The sequence below is a fragment of the Macrobrachium rosenbergii genome, chromosome 49 (assembly GCF_040412425.1).
Source record: "Macrobrachium rosenbergii isolate ZJJX-2024 chromosome 49, ASM4041242v1, whole genome shotgun sequence".
Taxonomy (NCBI): domain Eukaryota; kingdom Metazoa; phylum Arthropoda; class Malacostraca; order Decapoda; family Palaemonidae; genus Macrobrachium; species Macrobrachium rosenbergii.
The window spans coordinates 4,420,212-4,446,766 of record NC_089789.1 but is presented as its reverse complement, the minus strand read 5'-3'; the positions used below and the strand labels follow the sequence as shown (position 1 = coordinate 4,446,766).

The 26,555-nt window shown below is 36.2% G+C and overlaps 1 protein-coding gene across 1 annotated transcript; it reads right to left on the bottom strand.

The window, feature by feature from the left end:
- Positions 1-7,641: 7,641 nt before the first annotated feature.
- Positions 7,642-11,583, bottom strand: LOC136832016 (protein fem-1 homolog A-like). The gene is made up of 5 exons (XM_067092501.1): positions 11,572-11,583; positions 8,824-8,971; positions 8,489-8,689; positions 8,070-8,288; positions 7,642-7,811 (listed from the first exon to the last, which is right to left on the bottom strand). Exons 1-5 carry the CDS (start codon positions 11,581-11,583, stop codon positions 7,642-7,644), a joined length of 750 nt encoding a protein of 249 aa, XP_066948602.1.
- Positions 11,584-26,555: the final 14,972 nt, after the last annotated feature.

Sequence of the window (26,555 nt, the reverse complement as noted above, 5' to 3'; positions counted from 1 at the left end):
CAAGGCTCATCATGGCTGCTTGACTGTAAGGTACAGACAGAGGTCCCATCATGAGGACTGACCCAGAGGCACTATATAACCCAAAACTGTAGGCTAATCGTTTTCGCCTCACCATCCCCCCCCCCCCCTCAGTGCAAACGCAGATTTTGCAATCCCTGGGGAAACCGTTGTCACATTGTCGTAACGTTTTCATGTGATGTTTCTGTCAGTAATTAATTACAATATTGTCATGAATTATTATTCGCTAAGTGTCTATAAATAAAGTTTTCTTTTAAAGAATCACAAGGAAGTCTGTAATTGCCAATTCGCACGACGGTAAAGTAAGTAAGTACTTGTGGCTCATCCGTGCCTGTGGCACCGCTGCTTGCACCCTCCAGACACCCACCCTCTTTTGACCAAGTACTGTAGCTCCACGGACTATAGTACCAAAGTCAAATGCAGGCTGCAGTTCAGAATTAAGCGCACTCAAGTTTATTATGCATCTTTGGGTCACGCAGAAGACATTTTAGAAGAATAATAAAAAAATATAGTACCAAAGTAAAATACAGGCTGCAGCTCAAAATCAAGCGCCTTCAAGTTTATTATGCATCGTTGGTTCACACAGAAGACATTTTAGAAGAAGAGTAATGACAGTAAACACTATAGAATAATCACCAGGTGGTTGACTGTCAAAGATTGTAAGGAAAGAGTTAATCCCCGATAATCCGGTCACAAATTGAAACAACATACTTAATTAAGAACTGGGGAAAGGGTAACCATAAAAAAAAAACAGATATAAACTAAATGGTAATTTCTTTGGTTTTATTTATCAAACGGATTTTTTTTTTCAGTTATAAAAGCGTCGTGCTTCAAACAACCTAAGGCTTAATTTTCAAATACCACATCTATTTGACTTAATAGGACAAGTTTCGATAACATTCCTTTTAACAGCTGCGTCCGTTTGCGACCGGATTATCCCGGATTATCACTTTCCTTTCAACCCAGTGACAATTAACCGTCTTATGGAACTTCTTCCTTTTGCTTTTCACGTTTACCATCCTTCTAAGCTGTTGAATTCATTTGTGTTATGAAAATGCCTTAATAAGCTTGTAATTGTGTGGTACTAAACTTCTGCTTGTTCTTTTCTTGTACTGTAGATATATATAGCTTATTAGAAAATCAGTTACATATTGTGGTTTTTGTTTTGTGCACAAACACACACACACATATATATATGTATATGTGTATGTAAGTTTATTTTACATTCCCTCTAATGGTAATGCAATTATTGTTGAAATTAATAATAATAATAATAATAATAATAATAATAATAATAATAATAATAATAATAATAATAATAATAATAATAATAATAATAATAATAATTTTGATGATCAATAGTCTTATAAAATTAGAAATTAGAAAATATAATACTACTGACTGAGCCAGATGGAAACTGACACTCTGGAATTATTTAACCATACTATATAGTAGGTTTCTTGACAATAACCCGTCCTATTCCGATCATACAGGCAATGATTATGTTTTCCTATATTGCAACAAAATAAGTTATGGACCCAATTTTGCTCAAACTTAACCCATACATATTACCCATCCGGTGCATACTGCGTTACCCCATATGGATAAAAAAGCAATTTTGCAGCTGATGACGTCACTTTGTTAGTAACTAGCAACGTTTCTAGTAACATATGATATGGGTCGGTTATAGCAGAGAGGGTGAACCGCTTGTTGTATGTTAAAAAAAAGATATCACGCTTATAGAAGATGTTGGTGCATTATTATCAAAACTTTATTTTAGCAGTGTCTACTGACATTTCATGAACTATCACTCATTTTTTATGTGCGTGAAAAGAACAGCTGTGTTATGAAATTGTTTAGGATGTACTTTTATATCATTATCTTTTTTAGACTTCCTTTTTCCCTTTTGTTCTTGAACCGAAATGCCGAGAGTGGGAGACATTTAGAATAGATTAATAAGAGTTCCAGCTATAAGCACCCAAAGTACTGGGAATTGTTATGATCATCTGAAGAGGGTAGAAAAAGTTTAGTTACAATATCATTATGGGTATTACAGTTATATTTTGGTGGTAGAAAAAAATTCGACAACTACAAAATAGTAAGAACCTACGACAATTTTTTTTTTTTATTTACCCTAACCCGTAGTCTTCCCTTCATTTATTATTCATCATTCTTTTAATTCATCCTGCCCATCTGACGTGTAGCATTTTGTTAAATATCAGGCACAGAATTTTTCAAAATGTCCGGATACAGGACAGTCATAAATTTCCTTTTCATGTTGCGGCACTCGTTTTTTTTATTTCTTTTATTGCATCCTAAAATACACTGGATATAATTTTTTTTTCTGAAATTTATTTTGATTTTAGGATGAAATAAAAAAAGAAGAAACCGAATTTCGAAACATGAAAAGAAAATTCATGAAACTAATAAACTATAACCCAATGGATATGGAGAAGCTGCTTGTTTTCATTTTGTTTAATGAATCCGTAGAATTATACTTAAGACGAAAATGGTCTTGTTTTTATCAAGTTTTTGGACAGATTTATGTTCTCGGACTTTTATCGACCCACGGCCCCGGAGGATCAGCTTCGCATAAAAGTGAAAATTTAAAAAGCGGATTATTTAGAAAATGACCGTATAAATGAGCCGCACCTGGGCCTTGGGATCTCCACGGTCCCAATACACCTAAATAGACCGTGGGAATTTCTAGTAGGGAGGGGATCACGTGACTACTTGTACAGAGAAGGTCATGCTTTCCCCACCGCATTAGCAGACCCGTTCTTTTCTGGATCAAGGTCAGGAGAATGTTCACTAAGCCTTCTTCTGGAGTCTGTTTGAAACCAATTAAATGAACAAACTAGAGTCAAACCACACCAATTGTGTGGTACTGAACTTCTGCTTGTTATTTTCTTGTACAGTAGATGTAGCTTATTATAAAATCAGTTACATATTGTATTGAAGGAAATCAAAATGAATATATATATCAAATATGTTATATAATATATAGTATATAATATGATATATCCTATATATATGGTATTAAGAAAATATGTGTGTGTGTGTGTGTGTGTATATATGTACAACAAAATATATGAAAATATATATATATAGAAATATATATAAATATATATATATATATATATATATATATATATATATATGTATATATATATATATATATATATATATATATATATATATATAATTTATTTATATTTCTAAAGATGGGAAAATAGTATAAACGTGAAATGCCACTTCACGCAAGGCATTCAACAAGTGACAAAAATTATTACATGACAACTTCAGTTATTAATAACCAGTACAAAATTGGTACATACAAACAAATGCACGTCATTAAACACACATACACACATGTATATATATATATACACACACACACATATATATATATATATATATATATATATATATATATATATATATATATATATATATATATATATATATATATATATATATATATATATATATATATATATATATATATATATATATATATATATATATATATATATATATAATTTATGTGTGTGTGTATTTGTGAGCGTGCATGTGTGTGTTTGAATGTGTGTATTATACATTAGTTTTATCGGGCGTAGTTCAACATAAATACAGTGATTATTATTACACTTAATATTCTAAATATAATCTTTGAAAAATATATAAATTGCTGGCTGTCAATTATTGACCAATATTTTCTCGCTATTTACAGAGAATAAGCTCCAAAAAATTGCTAATACAATTTTTTTGAGAAACAGATTCTTTGCTATTTTGATATGCAAGAGAGAGAGAGAGAGAGAGAGAGAGAGAGAGAGAGAGAGAGAGAGAGAGAGAGAGAGAGAGAGAGGATATGCACTTAAACTTGGTTGGCCTGCAACGTGCTCATAAAAGCAAACTTTGGCAACTTGAAGGAGATGGAAACAAAAATGAAAGCCTCTAAATTAAGGTTATAAACTTTATTAGCACTTTACCTTGATGGTACCTTTTATAAAGCATAGAAGATTGACAAAGAAAAAAGCAGGAGCTACGCATTTTTTTTTTTTTTTTTTTTTTTTGCTCTAGAGCCTCCCAACTTTAAGAGCGTTATTAAAACTGTAAAAAAAATGTAAAGACTGGAAATTATTCTTACAAAGCATGAATTAAAAATTAATAGGTAATAAAATGTTAATAAACATTTCTTTAAAAATTCAAATAAATACTTGAAAAACAGAAAAAAATGTTTTAAAAAATGCCAAATAAAGAGAACTGTTGGAATTTTAGAGTGTAAAAAATGTCAGAATAATATTCTGCTCACTAAATCTCCTACAACACACACACACACACACACACACACACACACACACAGTATACATATCAATTTAATCATCCGTACATTGAACCAACACATTTAATATTTAGCTCATAAGTAAAAGTTTTCATATTTAGCAATTTTGCACTATTTATTTATGTTGAATATTTATTCGAAGCTTCATTTACGCATTATGCGTTAAAAAAAACTATTGCAAGAAATTTACTGAAGTAAAGTAGGCTACTTGCAAAATGGAATATTCTTTAATATTTATCCTTTCCTATTTTATTCCATTTTGTTACGTTTAAACACAGCAGTATTTTTATCTTTAAGGTGAAAATATTCTTTTTCACTTTTCTTCCGTGAAAATATTCTTTTTCTCTTTTCTTCCAAAAACATTTATTTGCCTTTAAACATTACCTGATAAAACGGCGTAGTATTCTTCACAGATTACAAAAATGTTCATAGTCTAGTTGCCAAAAAAAGATTATTTCAATATTCTTTGATAGAATATACTGAAACCTTTCAAAATAACAAACTATTTTTTTTCTTTTACCTGTCACTCGTTTCACATCCCATTTGTACCCCTAAGGAAGTTCTTTTGATCCAAAGTCCTGCAGTGTGATCATAGGTCTATATTTTTTGTAATGATGCTCTAGGCAGTTTTCATAATTTTTCAGTTTGATTGTAACATAAGGGACCTAGATATCCTACTGAGTCTGAAAGTATTCGGTTGCAATTGAGTATGTGCATGGTTTCAAAATATGTTAAATATCCTTTCTTTTTTTTTTATAATTTTCTCATGACGATGGTCGTGAGTGTTTTATATGTATTGACCCGTTATACCGATTAAATTCAATACAAGCATAAAAAATTACAGCAATAAAATGCTCTTAACAAAAACCATAGGAACAAAAGTATATAAACATGTTCAGCCAAATGGGCAGTTAAAGTAGTTACGACTGATGGTGGTAAACAATACAAAGAGAGGGTAAGGAAACTAGGCAATAGGCAATCAGCCTGTCACGTTTTCAGTAGGTACAATGCTATTTCAAGAACAACTGAATAGCCAGTACATTACCATTAAAATTTAGTTCAATTCTTCTATTACAAAGAGAGCTTTGTCAAGAGATTGCCCCGTTTGTCTTTTGCTTTATACGGATTTTGAAGTCTTTGCCGAGAAACTAAAGTGTTGACGGTGAGAGTGATCCCTAATAGCTAAGTGTTCTGATTATATTTTCAGCGTGTTCAAAATTGTGTATTGAAACTAGCAATAAACCCTGTGTATATTACAACGAGACCAAGTGAACTGGCAAACAAAACCTGAAGACAAGCCTGCACAGGAAGGATTCTTTCTTGCTTAGGTAAGGGTCAGTTGATAATTTTTCAGCAATAGCAAACCGAAGCTGTAACTCTTAACATTTCTTAACATTTGCAATTTTTTTTTTTTTTTTTTTTTTTTTTGTAATTCAAAGCATTGACTTCCTATGTATGGAAGCTCCATTTATCGAATGTTGTTTGGTACACAGAAAATAGGGACTTGTCTGATGACTTTTTATATCGGGAAATGATCTAAAAACTTTTTGAGACAATGACAATGAACGAGGACAAAATTAGTTTTGTAAATACAGAATTTCTTTATCAAATTCAATGAAGTTAGCCCTTTATGCTCTTAATTTTGTAAAGAATAGGAGAAAACTTAAAGAAATGAATACCTAGTCCATTATGTAGGGATTTTCTGTGAACTCTGGTAGAAAACGTGTTATTATCTCTTGACATTGGTGGTGTCAAGGACTTTGAGTATGTAATTATTTTCAGTTTCAAATGTGAATTTCATTTTTGGATGTTGTGTAGTTAAATATTCAATGAATCAGTGAATAACTTTGACTTTTTATAGATTAAAAACATCTTTTTGCAAATTTTAGGTAGAATAAAGGTTGAAATTATGCAGGAAGTGGCTTAGCCATATAGCCTCGCAGTGTCATAAAAGGGTTTTAGCAAAGTAGCAAGAGAAAGGTGACACCATTCCTACTCCATAAATTTGAGATTAGAATTAGTTTTCAAACGTGAACACAGAATCCTTAGTTGGTATATTAAGCATGGTCCATGTTAGAAATTTTCTTTTATAGCCAATATTGTCTAAAAAAAATTTTTTTTTAATATGTGGCACATTAGTTTACAAATAAACCCTGTGTTTTCAGCTGATATCATCCAATCCACTCTGTATCGTAACATCTTTACTTTCCCCATAATGTTTCATCTACTTTTCCTGTTTTTCCTTCTACATCTTACATCTTTCAGTCCATGAGCATCACACTCATTTCAGATACAGTTTTACACCGAACCTGTTTATATCGTGTAATATTGTACAACCTGCGTCTTTTTCTTCATAGCAACTCCAACCCCTAAACAAATTTCCTTTTATATCGTGCATTCCTTGTTACCGGCTCCATGACTTCTCACCATTGCTATGACAAGCTTTTTTGGTAGGTCCATGTGCACACTGACATGCTTTATCTGACCATACTCTTCCCTTATCAGCCCTTCTTTTATCTGTCTAATTAAGTAACTTTATGCTTGTCAAATTCTTAAGGAGAATCTTGTAGAAATGATTAGTTCCATTTCTTTGATGCTTTTTTCAAATACACACACAAATTCCTCAGCAAATTCCTTGGGATTATCATTCCAGTTGCGTTCATTCTCAGTGTCTGTAATGAATCCAAACAGTCTAGTGAATGATTTGAAGTGAAACAGCCTACTCTGGTTCAGTGGATTCAGATGATTTCGTTGCGTATCGATGGCGTGAATCCATAAGTTGATGCATTGTTTAATAGCATCGTTATTCACATAGTCAATCCCTATTTCCTTAATACACTTCATTGTTTCAGTGACCAGGGCCTAAAATCCTTTCCATCACGAGAAGGACCTGCACTTGAACTTCCTCAGGGCCTAATTCTATATTTTCTAAATCCTGCAATGTGATAACTTCACTGAACTCCTCATGTGAAGGACATGGCAAATTTTCGTCGGTTTTTGGATAAATCAGGGCACCATTGACGTACCTGGAAATACATTGCAATATATTAGGGGACGAGAATTAAAAAAAAATGCTCTTGTGGTATGAGGATCTTTCAACGCAGACAAATTAGAATTAATAAAATGGCAAATAAATAAATTTAAAATCGACTACAACAAAATCTCTTGTGGCTAACAAAGAATAATAGATTAGTGCATTCATAGTATCATACTGAAAAAGCTTACATTATTAATCAGAGCTGGTCATGAAAAACTTACCTCTGATTGATTGCAGATTTCTAGTAATTAACTGTAGCGCATATATCTTCCGTGTTGTTGAAAAGGGAATCTCCAAGTAGCTCCAGTGCATGGGCTTCCTCTTGTACAGATACCAGATCTGTTCTGCTCACTAGATATTCTACCATGTCCCTATGACCACGAAGGCTCGCCACAAGCAAGGGCTTTAAACCTGGTAAAGTGAATGAGGACAGAAGATAAATAACCCTGAGAATAAAGGAATCTATAGATGTCTTCATGTTCACGTGGTTTCCATCTTACAAACAAAACCGAAAACATTCAATACTCAGTCCTGAACCAAAAAAAAATATTTGACATATCAGTGCACATACCACATGACAGCAATGAAAACCACATTGGTCAAATTCTGAATAAGAATTATAGATAATTTCATTCGTTTCGAAACCAAAGAATTTTAAGCAAGACTTACCAGAATAGTCGGCAGCCATTCGAGCGTTGTGATCCAGCAACAGTTTCATTACTTCCAGATGTCCAGTGTTTGCGCAGGCGTGCAGTGCGCTTTCGCCATCTATATCTTTACTGTCCACATCAGCGCCAACTTCTAAAAGGTACTTGACAATTGCCAAATGGCCACTAGAGGAAGCAAGCATCAGACATGTGACAGCACGTTGACCGGTAACCTCAGTATCTGGAAAAATAAATAAATCAAAAAGTAAATCAGATTTGTGAACTCAGAATAAATTGTAACTGCACATCAGCAGTAAAAGAAAATGTACCACTTGATGTGAGCATGTTGCAAGGAGTATCAGCCCAAGTAATAAATAATAAGTGAAAATAAGTAACTTCTGCATTAAACAACATTAGAAACATGATCATGTAAAAACTCACATGCACTGTGTTCCACAAGAAGCCTGACAATATTGAGGCGGCCTTGTGCACAAGCTGCTCGGAAGGGAGTGCCGCAGAAAGCCGTCACGCCATTTGCATTAGCTCCTTTAGACAGAAGATATAGAACTACCCAATAGTGGCCTCCATTACTTGCACACCATAAAGGGCGAACTCCAGATAAACAGTGTCCTTCGATTGAAGCTGCAACAACAACAACAAAAGAAGTTAATTACATATTAAATTTTGTGCTATGAATGCCAAAGTTTTGAAATACATCGTCCCCAGTACAGTAGGTCAGAAAAAGTTATCTCGCGATATACATTAAAAACACAGACTTGAGCCCAGTTCTTCGATGTCTGCACCTCGGTGTTCAATGAGGATCCTGACACAGTTTGTGTGTCCAAGAAGAGCTGCCGTGCACAGTAACGAATTCCTTCCCTCCTCAGCCTTCTCATGGCAGGCCACAACGGACCGTAAATACGACTGAAATTGCACAGTACATGAATTAGATAATCAATAAAGGAACAACAACACAGAAATAGTAACATAATATATATAACATATATATATATATATATATATATATATATATATATATATATATATATATATATATATATATATATATATATATATATATATATATATATATATATTATGAGTAAAGCAGTATAGTCAAAGTCAAGCTTTTTTCTCAGGTGAAATATAATTAAGAAGTACTGGACACTTACTGGGAAGCATAGGAATAACATTAAAACAATTGCCCGTCAAATATTAGTTTAAATATTTATTTCATATGCCGTTCCTCCCTTGAAGGATTTTTGTAGCTGTTTTATGTATTTTGGCAAATTAATTCTACGAATTAACGAAAAGCATTACATTTACATAGAAATCAGAAAAAGTTATAGTTTGGAGAATGCCTTCATTAACATCTTATTTCAAAACTTTTTAAAAACGTTTTCCAAATCTGTAATTTCAAGTGAATCTAATGGGTTAGGTTCTATCCTTGATTCAGTAAATTAAGACATTCGTTTCAGATTCATATATCTTTATCAAACATCGGAACTTGTAGCCAGGAAACATGATTTATACTTAAAATTATTCAGCAGAAGATATGGAGTGAACTTGTGAAGACGTCCTCAACACCTGGCCCCATCGATGCCCTTGCATCCTAACCACGTGGCCCTTTCCAAAGTATACTTCTCCTCGTGCCCCTCGACCGTATTCCTCGAGCCCACACGCCATTGCTTGGAGTTTCGAGGAGTCCCCATCGCCTTGCAGCTTTACGAGCCTTGCATCTCTGCGTGGAAGAAACTCGCCCTCAAATCACCAAGTCATCACGCACACGCCTTCTCTGGCGCCCTCGGAAGAAATCTGCTAAGGTAAAGTGCCCTGGAAGAGCCCCATTTCAGTCGCTTTTGTCTCGTAATATTTGCTTAAAGAAAGCCAGGAATCACCCTTGTCTATTGTCCGTGTGCCTCCTTGCATCAGTATTAAGTCTTTATTACTCCTTTGGCACCTCAGTGCAGCTTCAGATCATCACCTGCTGTCTATTTCATTACTGGTATAATGTGCATATCTCTCATTTCAGAGGGACCCTTCGTGGAAGCTTCTCGGACTGTGTCTAGAATTCCCCAGTTTCATTCAATCTACTGAGTTCCTCTTTCCCGTGCTAATGTCATTTATGTAAATACACTCCTTTAAATGTGCCCGTGTTTACGTAATATTTCCCTCAGTAACAAGAGCCTATGCTCATATGAAATTCTCCTTTGTTTTCTCTTTTTTTACGTTTCCCGTACCCACAGTCAGAATCACAAGGCTAAATTACCTTAAATTGTTGCTACCTGTCTCACAGAGCATATTTCAAACTAAAACCACGGAAAAACGTAAAAATGGCGACCTGGCCATAGATCTCATTTTGCAGTTGCAGTTCCCCTAGTGTTGCTTTATTGCATTTGCAACGTGCCAGATCAGCTATTAGCAAAGCTAAGCTGGGTACGAGACAATTACGAACCTTTTGTGTAAAACCAGCACACAGATCCAGAAAATTCCACGTAAGTAATGTGTTAATCTTAGCAAAACCTTTTTACAATCGTGACTGTTCCTAGGAATTAGAAATAGGGACGCATGTAATCACTGAGAGAAAAGAACCGCCGTATGAGATTCGTTAATGCATGCCTTTCAGGATAGGTAGTTAGGAAATAACCAGTGCTAACCATCCTTTGCTTCGAGGAATAGTGCGAAATTCCTCTGTGTTAAAATCTTTGCCATATCTTTTGCTTCGAGGGATAGTGCGAAAATTCCTGTGTTAAAATCTTTGCCATACCCTTGCTTCGAGGAATAGTGCGAAAGAAATTCCTCTGTGATAACTTTTACCTCGCATTTCGAATTAGCGAACTGTTATTTAGGCGCGAATAAATTCCCACGTGGGACACGACGAAGTCAGCTTGCATTGCTGAAAATTCTCTCAGTGTAGTTAGGATTCGAGTTAGGTGTTAGGAAAGCGAAATTTAAACTCCGCTTATAGGGAAAATTACTAGGCCATTGTATTGTTATCCTCTCGGACGACTGGAAAATTCCCCGGAATCCCAGACGGTATATAAATATACGGGTTCATTCACCCAGAATCTAAAAATACCTCCGGTGTTGGCCAAACGACCTGCACCCCCCCACCCCCGCCCATGCCCGCGTGTGTAGCATTTTTTTTCTTTTCCCATTTCATTTCCCAGCATACATTTTTCTTTGGGTTTCGTTAGTAATTTCTAAGTCTAAAGGACGAGTCGTAATTCAAGTCTAAGTGACTCCTAAAATTCTACGTCGCGCGTGGCAGAATTCCTCCAAATTCCACAAATTCCAGTCCTCAGAGACTCTAAAATTCTCGTCAATGCGTGGCGAAATTTCTACAAATTCAGTCCTTAGAGACTCCTAAAATTCTGTCGCCGCGTGAAAATTTCTCCAAATTCAGTCCTCAGAGACTCCTAAAATTCTACGTCCTTGCGTGGCAAATTTCTCATTCCTGCGGGGAACCCAAAATTAAGTCCTTTTGAGACATTATATGGTGGTTCACACATCTAAGCCCTTACGGGACTGATCATTCTGGTTCGTTAGAGCAACTCCTTAACTTCACGCTACAACCCGGCCAAGTCGAAGCGTGACAAAATCCAACTACGTCTTCCGAGGCGCATATTGGGCTCGTTAGCCAAGAACAACCACGTCTTTCAAGACACATCCAATTTTAACAAAGAGTCTTTGCAGACATATCCTATACCCATTATTCCAAGATGGCTAATACCAGAGCCCAACAAAACGAGGATTTCAAATTCTACATGTCCGCTGGGAAGGACATGGGACTATCGAGGCAGATCTGAGAGCATGGGTTCAAGAACAGTGGACGATGCCAAGGCGGAGAGAGAGAGAGAACAGAGTTGCCCAAGAGCAGGAGAGAAGGATAAAGAACGTGCCGAGAGGAACAGATTGCTTAAGAACAACGAGGAGGAAGGCAGATCGGCTCAAGAGCAGGAGAAGGAAGAGCGTGAGGGAGAGAGAGGGAGAGAGGAATCGCTCCAAGAGCAGAGAGAAGGAAGGCATTGAGGAGAGAGAGAGACAGAATCGCCCAGAGAAAAGGGAGGAGCGAGAATGGGAAGATCGAGGCGACAGCTGCCCGAAGCTCCAGATGCTAGAACGACAGCCATGCCCCACGCCCCCTGCCGCGGGGATGAGTGCCTCAGCCAAGCTCACTCGTTCATGCCAAAATGGACCAGTCCGAACCAGTATGGCTTAGAAAGGGCGAGCGAGTCCTGGAGTGCTGCGATCTCTCCCCGCGGAACTCTCCCTTGTTCTCACTAAATTCCTGGCGGGAAAGGCCCTCGTTGCCTACCACGCCCTTCCGCGAACGATCGGGAAACTGGGAAGCGTGCGCCAAGCGATTCTGAAGGCGTCACGAGATTGGCGGTGGAGAGGCGTTGGAGAGCAGCCCAGAGAAGCGAGCCAGACTTAGTCGATTGGGTACCATTGAGCGGCGTTGACAAAATGGCTGCGATTCCGAAGGAGCCACTAACACCGCCCGGTACTCGGCGGTTTAAGTCGAGCATTTCCTGCGCTACGCCCCTCCTGCCTACGCCACTCCTTATTATAGTGGAAAAAGCCCCAGCAACACTCACGAGTGTTGCGGTGAACATGTGGGAAACTCACCACCCTCAAGAAGGATCCAGGGCCGGAAGATAAATCCCCGTCCCTCCTCGGAGGTTCAAATTCCCACAAAAATGGGAACTCAGGCAAGCCCCTAACTTGCCATTATTGCAAGAAAATGGGGCATTCCTCCGAACAGTGCCGGAGCAAGAAACCAGCTCCTCTCTCTCCCGGAAAACCGACAAATAACTCGCCTCGTCCTCCACAGGGGGCAGCGGAAGACTTTAGCCAGACCTTTTGCACGGCGTGCAAGGTCTATGGCCATTCTCCCGCATGGGCAAAATGCCCACGCAATAATAAATCAACTACTCCCACCGTCGCCTTGGCCGTCACAGATCCCAAGTCATTAGGCCCTCCCGCCGAAGGGCCTGTATACGTGGCCTCCAGTGCTTGAGCCGCGCCGAGGAGTCACTGCTTTTCGAGGACTCGGGCGCACAAATGCTCCTCATCCGAAGGACAGAGTTCCCCTACGGGCTATCGATCGAATAGGCGAAAACTGCGTCCTGATCGAGGAATAAATCAATTTAAGATGATACTCCCTACGGTCCAATTGAGAATCTCACGACCTCACCAATCCAAAATGTGTAATCTTGCAGTAACAAGCCATCCCGGAGGCTATGACGTCATCCTGGGACAGGACTTCCAGTCCCTGCCGAAATCACGACAACTCTAGGGGTCCCCATTCCCGAATCATTCATGGTATGAGTAATCCTCCCGCTTCTCCCTCAGCCAAGATTTGCTTTGGGTACCAGAAGGACGTGCAGTCCCCCACCAGTGCCGCAGGTACAGTGTACAGTGGCTCGATCAGTTCCCGATCCATTCATGCCCGGCCCTGCCTCAGTGCCAGTGCCAGGGCCCCAATCAAATCTCCCTTCAGGGAGATGCCAAATTCCTGCCGGTGCCACTTGCATGCCCGAGCAGGGCCAAGCCGTCCGTCTGACCGGCGAGCCAGAAACCTCTGATAGCGCCTGACTCTGCCCACAGTGCCAGCCGGAAGGCGCTCGCCGATCTCCATTCACGGGATCCAACTCAGGACCCCCTCTCTTCCCCCGACTGGCACCGCTACCAGCGTCGGTCAGAGAGACAGTTCCTCCCGACCACCTTGGAAGCTCACCTGCAGGTGCGGCCTCGCAGCCACGTGCCTAGGCTGGTCAGCGTTACCTGCGAGCAGCTCCGCCACCCCGACCGCCTCCTCCCTGCCTCAGCCCGTCGCCCGGCCTCAATTGCAAGTCAGGATTCTGCCATATCTCTTGGCGATGAACTACAAGAGCAGCGGCGGATCATGGTAAGTCGCCTGGAACCTCCTGCGTCAGCTGTCGCATCAACGAGCCCAGGTGGTGTCCGTGCCGCCCTCGGTCGCCCAGACCCTCCGGCTTCCCGACCCGGCGACTGTCCCATTAAGAAAGACTCGGCGAAATTACCACGGGCGTGGGACATTCCAGGTAATTTACAAAAAGAGCTCTAGAGCTCCCATGGCACCTGTTGCCACCATTTCATTCGAAGTCTTGGCACCCTAATCCAGAAGGATGTCAGACCCTCCTCTATCTTCTTCCGTTCCTCAGGAACTGCTATCTCTTACCATCCTCTACTAATCTTCCTTAAATTATCCACAAGAGGCAATTAAATACGGGATACCATTCCCCACACAATGTATAAATCATTAAGAATAACAGAGTGCGAAGTAGCGCCCTTGCGTATACCTTGTACCCGAGCGATGGTGTTAGCCCTCCTGATCGCGCCCTTCAGGTGCACTTTCACAGCCCTGGGACTGAAGGATAGTCGGGCGTAATTTATAGGCGTAGAACGATAGAGATTCCGCCTAACACAATATTCTCCTCTTTTCCCTTAGCTCCTCTGCCAATATCATTTTACCTTCTTTTAGTCATTTAGTTATCTTTATTTTAATGAATCGTAGTCATAAACTCTTGCCTTGTGATTTAAATGCCCCTTTTGTAAGCTCTGAGGACATTGTCATGCTTTCATATCTTGGTCAAGTTTCATTCATGTAATGTCTTGGTAATTTCCTTTGTTATTATTATCCTTTTCCCCCTTCATTTTTATTTTTTTTTTTTTTTTCCTTCCAAGATCTCTGTTGTCCTACACATCTTTTGTCTGCTGCGCCCGTCCGCAACATTGAGTAGGCGGTGGGCGCGCATAAAATTAGCGTAGTTTAAGGTTAGCGAATTGCAAACCTGCCCGAATACTCGCCCGCATCGGCTGTCAAAATCCGTGTAGGGCGTGCTAAGCAAATGCGTTAAAGCGAAGATAAATTATCAGCGAATATGTATAGTCATTACAGTATCGTAAAGGGAATGTCATTTAAAAGTAAGCGCTGTTTTCATTTACACAGCCTCTTCAAGGCAGATTGTACTAACATGTACTTTTTATCTAAAATTAAGTAACCGTGTATTTTAATTCTTGAACAATAACCATTTCTTTTCATTTGTTGGCCATAGCCTCATATACGTGGTCCTATAATCTTAATTAATTCACAATTGTTCGAGTCACTTTATAAAGTTACAGTGGGTAACCAAATCTAAAGTAATTATTCTTTTGCAAGTGTTTAAATCACTTTGCGTTCTGTGCTGAATTGTCCCCAATGTGTTATTAAAGTAATGTCTCAGCTTCATAAAACCCTTAGGAGTAAGTTCATTGCAAGGCAGAATGTAGAGTAACGTAAAGCATTTGCCATCATTCTTGAATATCGATGTACACACCCGAGAAGGAGGTATGTACATCATCTTGTATGGGAGGTATTATGATTGTAAAAGGTCGCTAGCAAATTGCCTCCTCCCCCTCCTTTGTTGTTGTTGGTTGTTGTTGTGTTTCATTTACTGCCAGCCGATGATCGATGAACCATCTGTCTATCGACTTAAAACTCAAGGGTTTAAGATTAAAGGCGCTCCATTTTTGATAGAATCTTTCCTTCGAGGCAAAGTAATCTGGCAGGCGTTTTCTCCTACAGGCCAAAACCTCCCCTGCGGGCAGCAGGTGCAATGAGTCAAAGCATCTGTGTTGGGCGCACCCCTGCCCCATAGGAGGGGATAAAAGGCAAAAGCCCACGAGGTCTCGACACACACGCGGGCTGGAAGATATGGAGTGAACTTGTGAAGACGTCCTCAACACCTGGCCCCATCGATGCCCTTGCATCCTAACCACGTGGCCCTTTCCAAAGTATACTTCTCCTCGTGCCCCTCGACCGTATTCCTCGAGCCCACACGCCATTGCTTGGAGTTTCGAGGAGTCCCCATCGCCTTGCCGCTTTACGGAAGCCCTTGCATCTCACCACGTGGAAGAAACTCGCCCTCGGAAATCGCAAGTCATCCGCGCACCGCCTTCTACGCCCTCCGGAAAATCTGCTGAGTAAAGTGCCCTGGAAAGAGCCATTTCAGTCACCTTTTGTCTCGTAATATTTGCTTAAAAAAGAAGACCAGGAATCACCCTTGTCTAATGTCCGTGTGCCTCTTGCATCAGCAGTAAGTCTTTATTACTCCTTTGGCACCCTCAGTGCAGCTTCGAATCCCATCACTCTTTGTCTATTTCATTACTGGCGTATAATGTGCATATCTCTCATTTCAGAGGGACCCTTCGTGGAAGCTTCTCGGACTGTGTCTGGAATTCCTCAGTTTCATTCAATCTACTGAGTTCCTCTTTCCCGTACTAATGTCATTTATGTAAATACACTCCTTTAAATGTGCCCACGTGTTTTACGTAATATTTCCCTCAGTAACAAGAGCCCTATGCTCATATGAAATTCTCCTTTGTTTTCTCTTTTTTTTTTTACGTTTTCCCGTACCCACGAAGTCAGAATCACAAGGCTAAATTAACTTAAATTGTTGCTACCTGTCTCACAGAGCATATTTCAAACTAAAACCACGGAAAAACGTAAAAATATATATATACACAATCGAGAATACAGGGTTCTTTGAACAGCATGTTTAATTGAACTTTTATAATAAAAGTATATATTGTGTTAGGGATGGCGATAATTGTTCATACTACATTGACATTGAATCGATACTTCAAATCCTATTAAACAAATAAAATGAAAAATATAAGTCAAATACTGTTATGGTAACTACCCGTGGTATTAATAACGTGACCAGATCCTGTCGAAAAAATTAAGAAAATATGGTAAAAGGCAGTACAGAGACAACTCATGTCACAACAAAACAAGCAGATGAAAACGTATAAAAGAGGAAATAAATAAATATATATATATATATATATATATATATATATATATATATATATATATATATATATATATAATTTATTCATATTTCTAAAAGATGGGAAAATAGTATAACCGTGAAATGTCACTTCACGCAAGGTATTCATTAAGTGACAAAAAGTTGGTGTTACGACTTCAGTTATTAATAACCAGTACAAAATTAGTACGACAAACCTTGCACGTTTACAAATACACACAAACACACACACACACACACACACACACACACACACATGTATATATATATATATATATATATATATATATATATATATATATATATATATATATATATATATATATATATATATATATATATATATATATATATATATATATATATATATATATATATATATATATGTATATATATATATATATATATGTTTATATATATACCTATATATATATATATATATATATATATATATATATATATATATGTATATATATATATATATATATATATATATATATATATATATATATATATATATATATATATATATATATATATATATATATATATATATATATATATATATATATATATATATATATATATATATATATATATATATATATATATATATATATATACTTACATATACATACATATATATTTGTGTGTGCGTGCGCGCACTTTTGTGTGTGTTTGAATGTATGTATTATACATTAGTTTTATCGGGCGTGGTTCAACATAAATACAGTGATTATTATTACACTTAATATTCTAAATATAATATTTGAAAAATATATAAATTGCTGGCTGTCAGTTATTGACCAATATTTTCTCGTTATTCACAGAGAATAAGCTCCAAAAAATTCCTAATACAATTTTTTTGAGAAACAGATTCTTTGCCATTTTGATATGCAAGAGAGAGAGAGAGAGAGAGAGAGAGAGAGAGAGAGAGAGGATGTGCACTTAAACTTGGTTGTGCAACGTGCTCATAAAGCAAACTTTGGCAACTTGCATGAGATGCAAACAAAAATGAGCCTCTAAATTAAGGTTATAAACTTTATTAGCACTTTATCATGATGGTACCTTTTATAAAGCATAGAAGATTGACAAAGAAAAAAGCAGGAGCTACGCTTTTTTTTTTTTTGCTCTAGAGCCTCCCAACTTTAAGAGCGTTATTAAAACTGTAAAAAAAAATGTAAAGACTGGAAATTATTCTTACAAAGCATGAATTAAAAATTAATAGGTAATAAAATGTTAATAAACATTTTTTTAAATTCAAATAAATACTTAAAAAACAGAAGAAAAAAAAATTTTAAATGCCAAATAAAGAGAGACATTGGAATTTTAAAGTGTAAAAAATGTCAGAATAATATTCTGCTCTAAATCTCTACAACACACACACACACACACACACACACAGTATACACATCAATTTAATCATCCGTACATTGAACCAACACATTTAATATTTAGCTCATAAGTAAAAGTTTTCATATTTAGCAATTTTGCTCTATTTATTTATGTTGAATATTTATTCGAAGCTTCATTTACGCATTATGCGTTAAAAAAAACTATTGCAAGAAACTTACTGAAGTAAAGTAGGCTACTTGCAAAATGGAATATTCTTTAATATTTATCCTTTCCTATTTTATTCCATTTTGTTACGTTTAAACACAGCAGTATTTTATTCTTTAAGGTGAAAATATTCTTTTTCACTTTTCTTCCATGAAAATATTCTTTTTCTCTTTTCTTCCAAAAACATTTATTTGCCTTTAAACATTACCTGATAAAGCGGCGTAGTATTCTTCACAGATTACAAAAATGTTCATAGTCTAATTGCCAAAAAAGGATTATTTCAATATTCTTTGATAGAATACTGTATACTGAAACCTTTCAAAATAACAAACGATTTTTTTTCTTACTTTTACCTGTCACTCGTTTCACTGCAGTAGATCAAAGCCATCCCATTTGTACCCCTAAGGAAGTTCTTTTGATCCAAAGTTCTGCAGTGTGATCATAGGTCTGTATTTTTTTGTATTGAATAGGGGACCTAGATATCCTACTGAGTCTGCAAGTATTCGGTTGCAATTGAGTATGTGCGTGGTTTCAAAATATGTTAAATATCCTTTCTTTTTTATATAATTTACTTATGACGATGGTCGTGAGTGTTTTATATGTATTGACCCGTTATACCGATTAAATTCAATACAAGCATAAAAAATTGACAGCAATAAAATGCTCTTAACAAAAACCATAGGAACAAAAGTATATAAACATGTTCAGCCAAATGGACAGTTAAAGTAGTTACGCCTGATGGTGGTAAACAATACAAAGAGAAGGTAAGGAAACTAGGCAATAGGCAATCAGCCGTTTTCAGTAGGTACAATGCTATTTCAAGAACAACTGAATAGCCAGTACATATTATTAAAATCTTGTTCAATTCTTCTACTACAAAGAGAGCCTGTCAAGAGATTGCCCCGTTTGTCTTTTGCCTTATAGTGCAGCAGATAATTGCATATTTCATAAGAATCGTTCAGATAGTGAAACAAGCATGAAATTTTGCACAAGTGCTCTTTAAAGTTCCCTCTATCAGAAAAGGGCGCTGGCCTACGCAAAATTTAATATGGCGACCCAAATTATTCAGATGGCGGCCAGTATCGACAATTTTGGCTAATTTTTCACTAGAATGGCATGTATTTGCTTCTAGCAATATATTAAACTCTTCCATACTATTTCTTGTGAATATTATGTTTCTGTGCTTCCCAGTGATTTACCTTTAAATATGGGGCTATATGGCTTAGCAAGAAAGGTAGAAAACAATAATTATAATGAGAAATAATGCCTGTTCAGCAATTGTCGTTTTAAGCATGGATCTTGGTTTCTGTGGTTTTAGATCCTAATGGGGCCATCTCTTTCGAATAACTCATCAATTTTGAAGGAAAATTAATAAATGTAAAAGAGTGTATGTCTGCACACAACCCAGGGCACACTGGTGACATCACTGCTTTATTAACTCAGCAGGGTTCAGTGCCAGCTAATCCAAGCTTTACTAATCCTGTAGTCTTGGAGCTAGTAGTTGTAGTATAGTTTAGTTTAGTGTCCCAAATGCTTTCTAACAGCCCCAGACCAGCTATAGTTAGATAGCCGCTTCCTGGAATAGACAGGATATTGCCAGCTGCGGGAGAGAGCGAGCCAAGAGGTATGGGGGCTGTACATGATGGTTCATGTAACACCGGATGGTGTACAGATCACCACGGGACTTAAATGGCACTGGATGAATGATCCGGGCTGGGTGTAGGGAGACCGAACCTAGTTGAATCCCATACAGGAATGTGTGCTTTGTTTAAGGTGGTAAAAGGATAACCCCTCGGCCTTAATCAAAAGTGAAATCATGGCAGAATGTGATGCCAATCCAATATTGAGCAGTAGAAAAACAAACTGGAGTTTGTGTTTTCTTTGTCAGAAGGACAAAAGAGGTGAGCACTTGACATCACCTCCAAGTCATCATGTCCTAGACCATGATGGGTACACAATGCTGGCAAGGAACATTCCCATGTTCAGTGAAATTAATGAAATGCCACTGATAATGGATCCAGCAAAGAACGGATGAAGGTGATAGCATAGAGGCCACTCTCAGGAAAAATGCACGACAAAATACCATGTGAACTGTAAACATTTGTTTAACAACACTAAACTGGACGTGCAAAGCGACAATCCAATGACCAGACCAGCAACGCATACTGAGGCTAATTAGGTACGAAACTGCGCGAACCAGTCATGACAATGAAGTTTTGCATTTTCTGTGAGAAAGTAACACCATCTGATCTCAGACAGGCTAATTACTAGGGCCCCGGAGGATCAGCTTAGCATAAAAGTGAAAATTTAAAAAGGTCATCACTGAAGATTAGCTTTACTCAAGAAAGCGGATTATTTAGAAAATGACCGTATAAATGAGCCGCACCTGGGCCTTGGGATCTCCACGGTCCCAATACACCTAAATAGACCGTGGGAATTTTTAGTAGGGAGGGGATCACGTGACTACTTGTACAGAGAAGGTCATGCTTTCCCCACCGCATTAGCAGACCCGTTCTTTTCTGGATCAAGGTCTGGAGAATGTTCACTAAACCTTGTTCTGGAGTCTCTTTGAAACCAATTAAATGAACAAACTACAGTCAAACTACACCAGTTGTGTGGTACTGAACTTTTGCTTGTTATTTTCTTGTACAGTAGATGTAGCTTATTATAAAATCAGTTACATATTGTGGTTTTGTTTTGCATAACAACACACACACACACACACACACCCACACACACACACACACACACACACACACACACACACATATATATATATATATATATATATATATATATATATATATATATATATATATATACATACACAATCGAGAAGTACAGGGTTCTTTGAACAGCATGTTTAATTGAACTTTTATAATAAAAGTATATATTGTGTTAGGGATGGCGACAATTGTTCATACTACATTGACATTGAATCGATACTTCAAATCCTATTGAACAATTAAATGAAAAATATAAGTCAAATACTGTTATGGTAACTACCTGGCAGTGTGTAACGTGACCAGATCCTGTCGAAATTTAAGAAAATATGGTAAAGGAACGAGTAGAGACAACTCATGTCACAACAAAATGAGCAGATGAAAACGTATAAAGGAAATCAATATATATATATATATATATATATATATATATATATATATATATATATATATATATATATTTATAAATTTATTTTAGATTTCTAAAGATGGGAAAATAGTATAAACGTGAAATGCCACTTCATAAGGCTTTCATTAAGTGACAAAAAGTTGGTGTTACAACTTTAGTTATTAATAACCAGCACAAAATTATACGACAAACCTTGCACATACACACACACACACACACACACACATACACATACATATATATATATATATATATATATATATATATATATATATATATATACATACATATATATATATGTATACATGCATGTGTAAAATGTGTGTTCTTTGAATGTATGTATTATACATTAGTTTTATCAGGCGTAGTTCAACGTATATACAATGATTTTATTATTACACTTAATATTCTGAATATAATCTTTGAAAAATATATAAATTGCTGGCTGTCAGTTATTGACCAATATTTTCTTGCTATACACAGAGAATAAGCTCCAGAAAATTGCTAATACAATTTTTTGGAGAAACAGATTCTTTGCCATTTTGATATGCAAGAGAGAGAGAGAGAAGAGAGAGAGAGAGAGAGAGAGAGAGAGAGAGGATATGCACTTAAACTTGGTTGGCCTGCAACGTGCTCATAAAAGCAAACTTTGGCAACTTGCATGAGATGGAAACAAAAATGAAAGCCTCTAAATTAAGGTTATAAACTTTATTAGCACTTTACCTTGATGGTACCTTTTATAAAGCATAGAAGATTGACAAAGAAAAAAGCAGGAGCTACGCTTTTTTTTTTTTTTTTTTTGCTCTAGAGCTTCCCAACTTTAAGAGCGTTATTAAAACTGCAAAAAAAATGTAAAGACTGGAAATTATTCTTACAAAGCATGAATTAAAAATTAATAGGTAATAAAATGTTCATAAACATTTCTTTAAAAATTCAAATAAATACTTGAAAAACAGAAAAAAAATTTTTAAATGCCAAATAAAGAGAACTGTTGGAATTTTAGAGTGTAAAAAATGTCAGAATAATATTCTGCTCACTAAATCTCCTACAACACACACACACACACACACAGTATACATATCAATTTAATCATCCGTACATTGAACCAACACATTTAATATTTAGCTCATAAGTAAAAGTTTTCATATTTAGCAATTTTGCACTATTTATTTATGTTGAATATTTATTCGAAGCTTCATTTACGCATTATGCGTTAAAAAAAACTATTGCAAGAAACTTACTGAAGTAAAGTAGGCTACTTGCAAAATGGAATATTCTTTAATATTTATCCTTTCCTGTTTTATTCCATTTTGTTACGTTTAAACACAGCAGTATTTTTATCTTTAAGGTGAAAATATTCTTTTTCTCTTTTCTTCCAAAAACATTTATTTGCCTTTAAACATTACCTGATAAAGCGGCGTAGTATTCTTCACAGATTACAAAAATGTTCATAGTCTAGTTGCCAAAAAAGGATTATTTCAATATTCTTTGATAGAGTACTGTATACTGAAACCTTTCAAAATAACAAACGATTTTTTTTCTTACTTTTACCTGTCACTCGTTTCACTGCAGTAGATCAAAGCCATCCCATTTGTACCCCTAAGGAAGTTCTTTTGATCCAAAGTTCTGCAGTGTGATCATAGGTCTGTATTTTTTTGTATTGAATAGGGGACCTAGATATCCTACTGAGTCTGCAAGTATTCGGTTGCAATTGAGTATGTGCATGGTTTCAAAATATGTTAAATATCCTTTCTTTTTTATATAATTTTCTTATAACGATGGTCGTGAGTGTTTTATATGTATTGACCCGTTATACCGATTAAATTCAATACAAGCATAAAAAATTGACAGCTATAAAATGCTCTTAACAAAAACCATAGGAACAAAAGTATATAAACATGTTCAGCCAAATGGGCAGTTAAAGTAGTTACGCCTGATGGTGGTAAACAATACAAAGAGAGGGTAAGGAAACTAGGCAATAGGCAATCAGCCGTTTTCATTAGGTACAATGCTATTTCAAGAACAACTGAATAGCCAGTACATTACCATTAAAATCTAGTTCAATTCTTCTATTACAAAGAGAGCCTGTCAAGAGATTGCCCCGTTTGTCTTTTGCTTTATACGAGATTTTGAAGTCTTTGCCGAGAAACTAAAGTATTGACGGTGAGAGTGATCCCTAATAGCTAAGTGTTCTGATTATGTTTTCAGCGTGTTCAAAATTGTGTATTGAAACTAGCAATATACCCTGTATATATTACAACGAGTCCAAGTGAACTGGTAAACAAAACCTGTAGATAAGCCTGCACAGGAAGGATTCTTTCTTGCTCAGGTAAGGGTCAGTTGATCATTTTTCAGCAATAGCAAACCTAAGCTGTAACTCTTAACGTTTCTTAACATTTTACAAAGGTTTTTTTTTTTTTTTTTTTTGTAATTCAAAGCATTGACTTCCTATGTATGGAAGCTCCATTTATCGAATGTTGTTTGGTACACAGAAAATAGGGACTTGTCTGACGACTTTTTATATCTGGGAAATGATCTAAAAACTTTTTGAGACAATGAACATGAACTAGAACAAAAGTAGTTTTGTAAATACAGAATTTCTTTATCAAATTCAATGAAGTTGGCCCTTTATGCTCTTAATTTTGTAAAGAATAGGAGAAAACTCAAAGAAATGAATACCTAGTCCATTATGTAGGGATTTTCTGTGAACTTGGGTAGAAAACGTGTTATGATCGCTTGACATTGGTGGTGTCAAGGACTTGGAGTATGTGATTATTTTCAGTTTCAAATGTGAATTTCATTTTTGGATGTTGTGTATTTAAATATTCAATGAATCTGTGAATAACTTCGACTTTTTGTAGATTAAAAACATCTTTGCGAATTTTAGGTAGAATAAAGGTTGAAATTATGCATGGAAGTGGCTTAGCCATATAGCCTCCCAGTATCATAAAAGGGTTTTAGCAAAGTAGCAAGAGAAAGGTGACACCATTCCTACTCCATAAATTTGAGATTAGAATTAGTTTTCAAACGTGAACACAGAATCCTTAGTTGGTATATTAAGCATGGTCTCAAGATGCTATTGTTTAGTCCATGTTAGAATTTTTCTTTTATAGCCAATATTGTCTAAAATTGTTTTTTTTTTTAATAAGTGGCACATTAGTTTACAAATAAACGCTGTGTTTTCAGCTGATATCATCCAATCCACTCCGTATTCGTAACATCTTTACTTTCCCCATAATGTTTCACCTACTTTTCCTGTCTTTCCTTCTACATCTTACATCTTTCAGTCCATGAGCACATACTCATTTCAGATACAGTTTTACACCGAACCTGTTTATATCGTGTTTGTAATATTGTACAACCTGCGTCTTTTTCTTCATAGCAACTCCAACACCTAAACAAATTTCCTTTTATATCGTGCATTCCTTGTTACCGGCTCCATGACTTCTCACCATTGCTATGACAAAGCTTTTTGGTAGGTCCATGTGCACACTGAGATGCTTTATCTGACAATACTCTTCCCTATCAGCCCTTCTTTTATCTGTCTAATTAAAGTAACTTTATACTTCTCAAATTCTTAAGGAGAATCTGTTTTCGCAAAGCCTTAATTCATGCTTTCGTCGTCATAAACATCATTTTACTCTAATATCAGCTATTGTAAGAGTTTCCAAATATACAGTTAAACCGTTCAGTCTATTATAAGAATTGATAACAGCTAACCAGTACCTTGTCAAAGCTTAATTAATTTAGGGAATAGTAAAATCATATTCTGAGAGGTTTTTTGAAGATTAAATTACACTGCATTTAGAAAATCATTTGAAGGTAAACTTTTGTGTTCGTATAAAAAACATTAAAAGAGAATCTTATTAGAAATATTAAAAAGAAAAGACAGTCAACATTAAGCAATGAAAAGAAAGTATCAATACTTGTATCTCAAACTTTAGGTTCCATGAAACATATAAGAGCAGAAAATGATCACTTTGTTTCCTGCTGTCACCATTTCCATTCTCCTCCCATTTCTTCATTTTATGAGCAAGACAAAAGCCAAAATGATGTTCACTTGTTTTCAATGACTTTTCGAGTAATAAAAAGAACAATTTAAGAGTGTTGCTTGAACATTTGAACTTCTTAGAATTATTATTCATTATTGGGATAAAAATAATTTTCCGGAAGTGCGTTCAATTACAAATTAATCTAAACTAAATTTAGGTCATTATTTAATCGAAGTAGATTAGGTTAGTTTCGATGGCTGAGTGCTATCTTCGTACGAATACTATTGACTTTCATCGATAGCATAGTATCGTATCGTTCTAGTATGCTTAAGACGGTTTTAACCTCCAGATAATGCAATTAAAGCTAATAGACTAAAAAATCGTTTAGTAAACTACAACATTTATGAATTTGTGAAGTCGATGACGTAAGGTAAATAGGGGCTGAGAATTACAGTAAGTAAAAATGTTATTACATTACTCAAGATATTCATGTGTCCCCAGTGTCACATTTTTCCTAAAACTTTCTCCAAATGGTACCTGAATAACCATTTCATTCTTCTTATACCATAAATTATAAAACCAGCGTTAAAAAAAATTATAAAAAATATTTTTTTATGATTCTTGCTCTGTATATAATGTGAAAAACCACCCAGTAAGATTTAGTTATCATGTAACCTGCAAGATTACTCCATGGAAGAAGATAAGGACTTGGAGGTAAAAAAGAAACTATAAAGCTAGTTAAGGGTATATATATATATTTAAGACTACTTAAAAAAAGCATTACAGAATGCAGATGAGACGGCATCTCGATTCTCTCATTCTCTTCAATATATCAAGACAATTATTAAAAAAGTTAGTGAATTCAAATGGGTTTCTACAGTCAGCAAGCCTCTATATAAAAAAATAAAATCCTCATACAATAATAAATAAAAGTACATATGAAAATACATAAAACACATATTCTGATATGTGTTACATCTAACC

What these genes read in the sequence shown, in the direction of transcription:
- LOC136832016 (XM_067092501.1), bottom strand. An exon ending in TCTTGTGGAACACAGTGCAT is followed by an intron (nt 8,289 to 8,488) that starts GTGAGTTTTTAC and finishes TTATTTTTCCAG; the next exon opens with ATACTGAGGTTACCGGTCAA. An exon ending in AATGGCTGCCGACTATTCTG is followed by an intron (nt 7,812 to 8,069) that starts GTAAGTCTTGCT and finishes TCACTTTACCAG; the next exon opens with GTTTAAAGCCCTTGCTTGTG.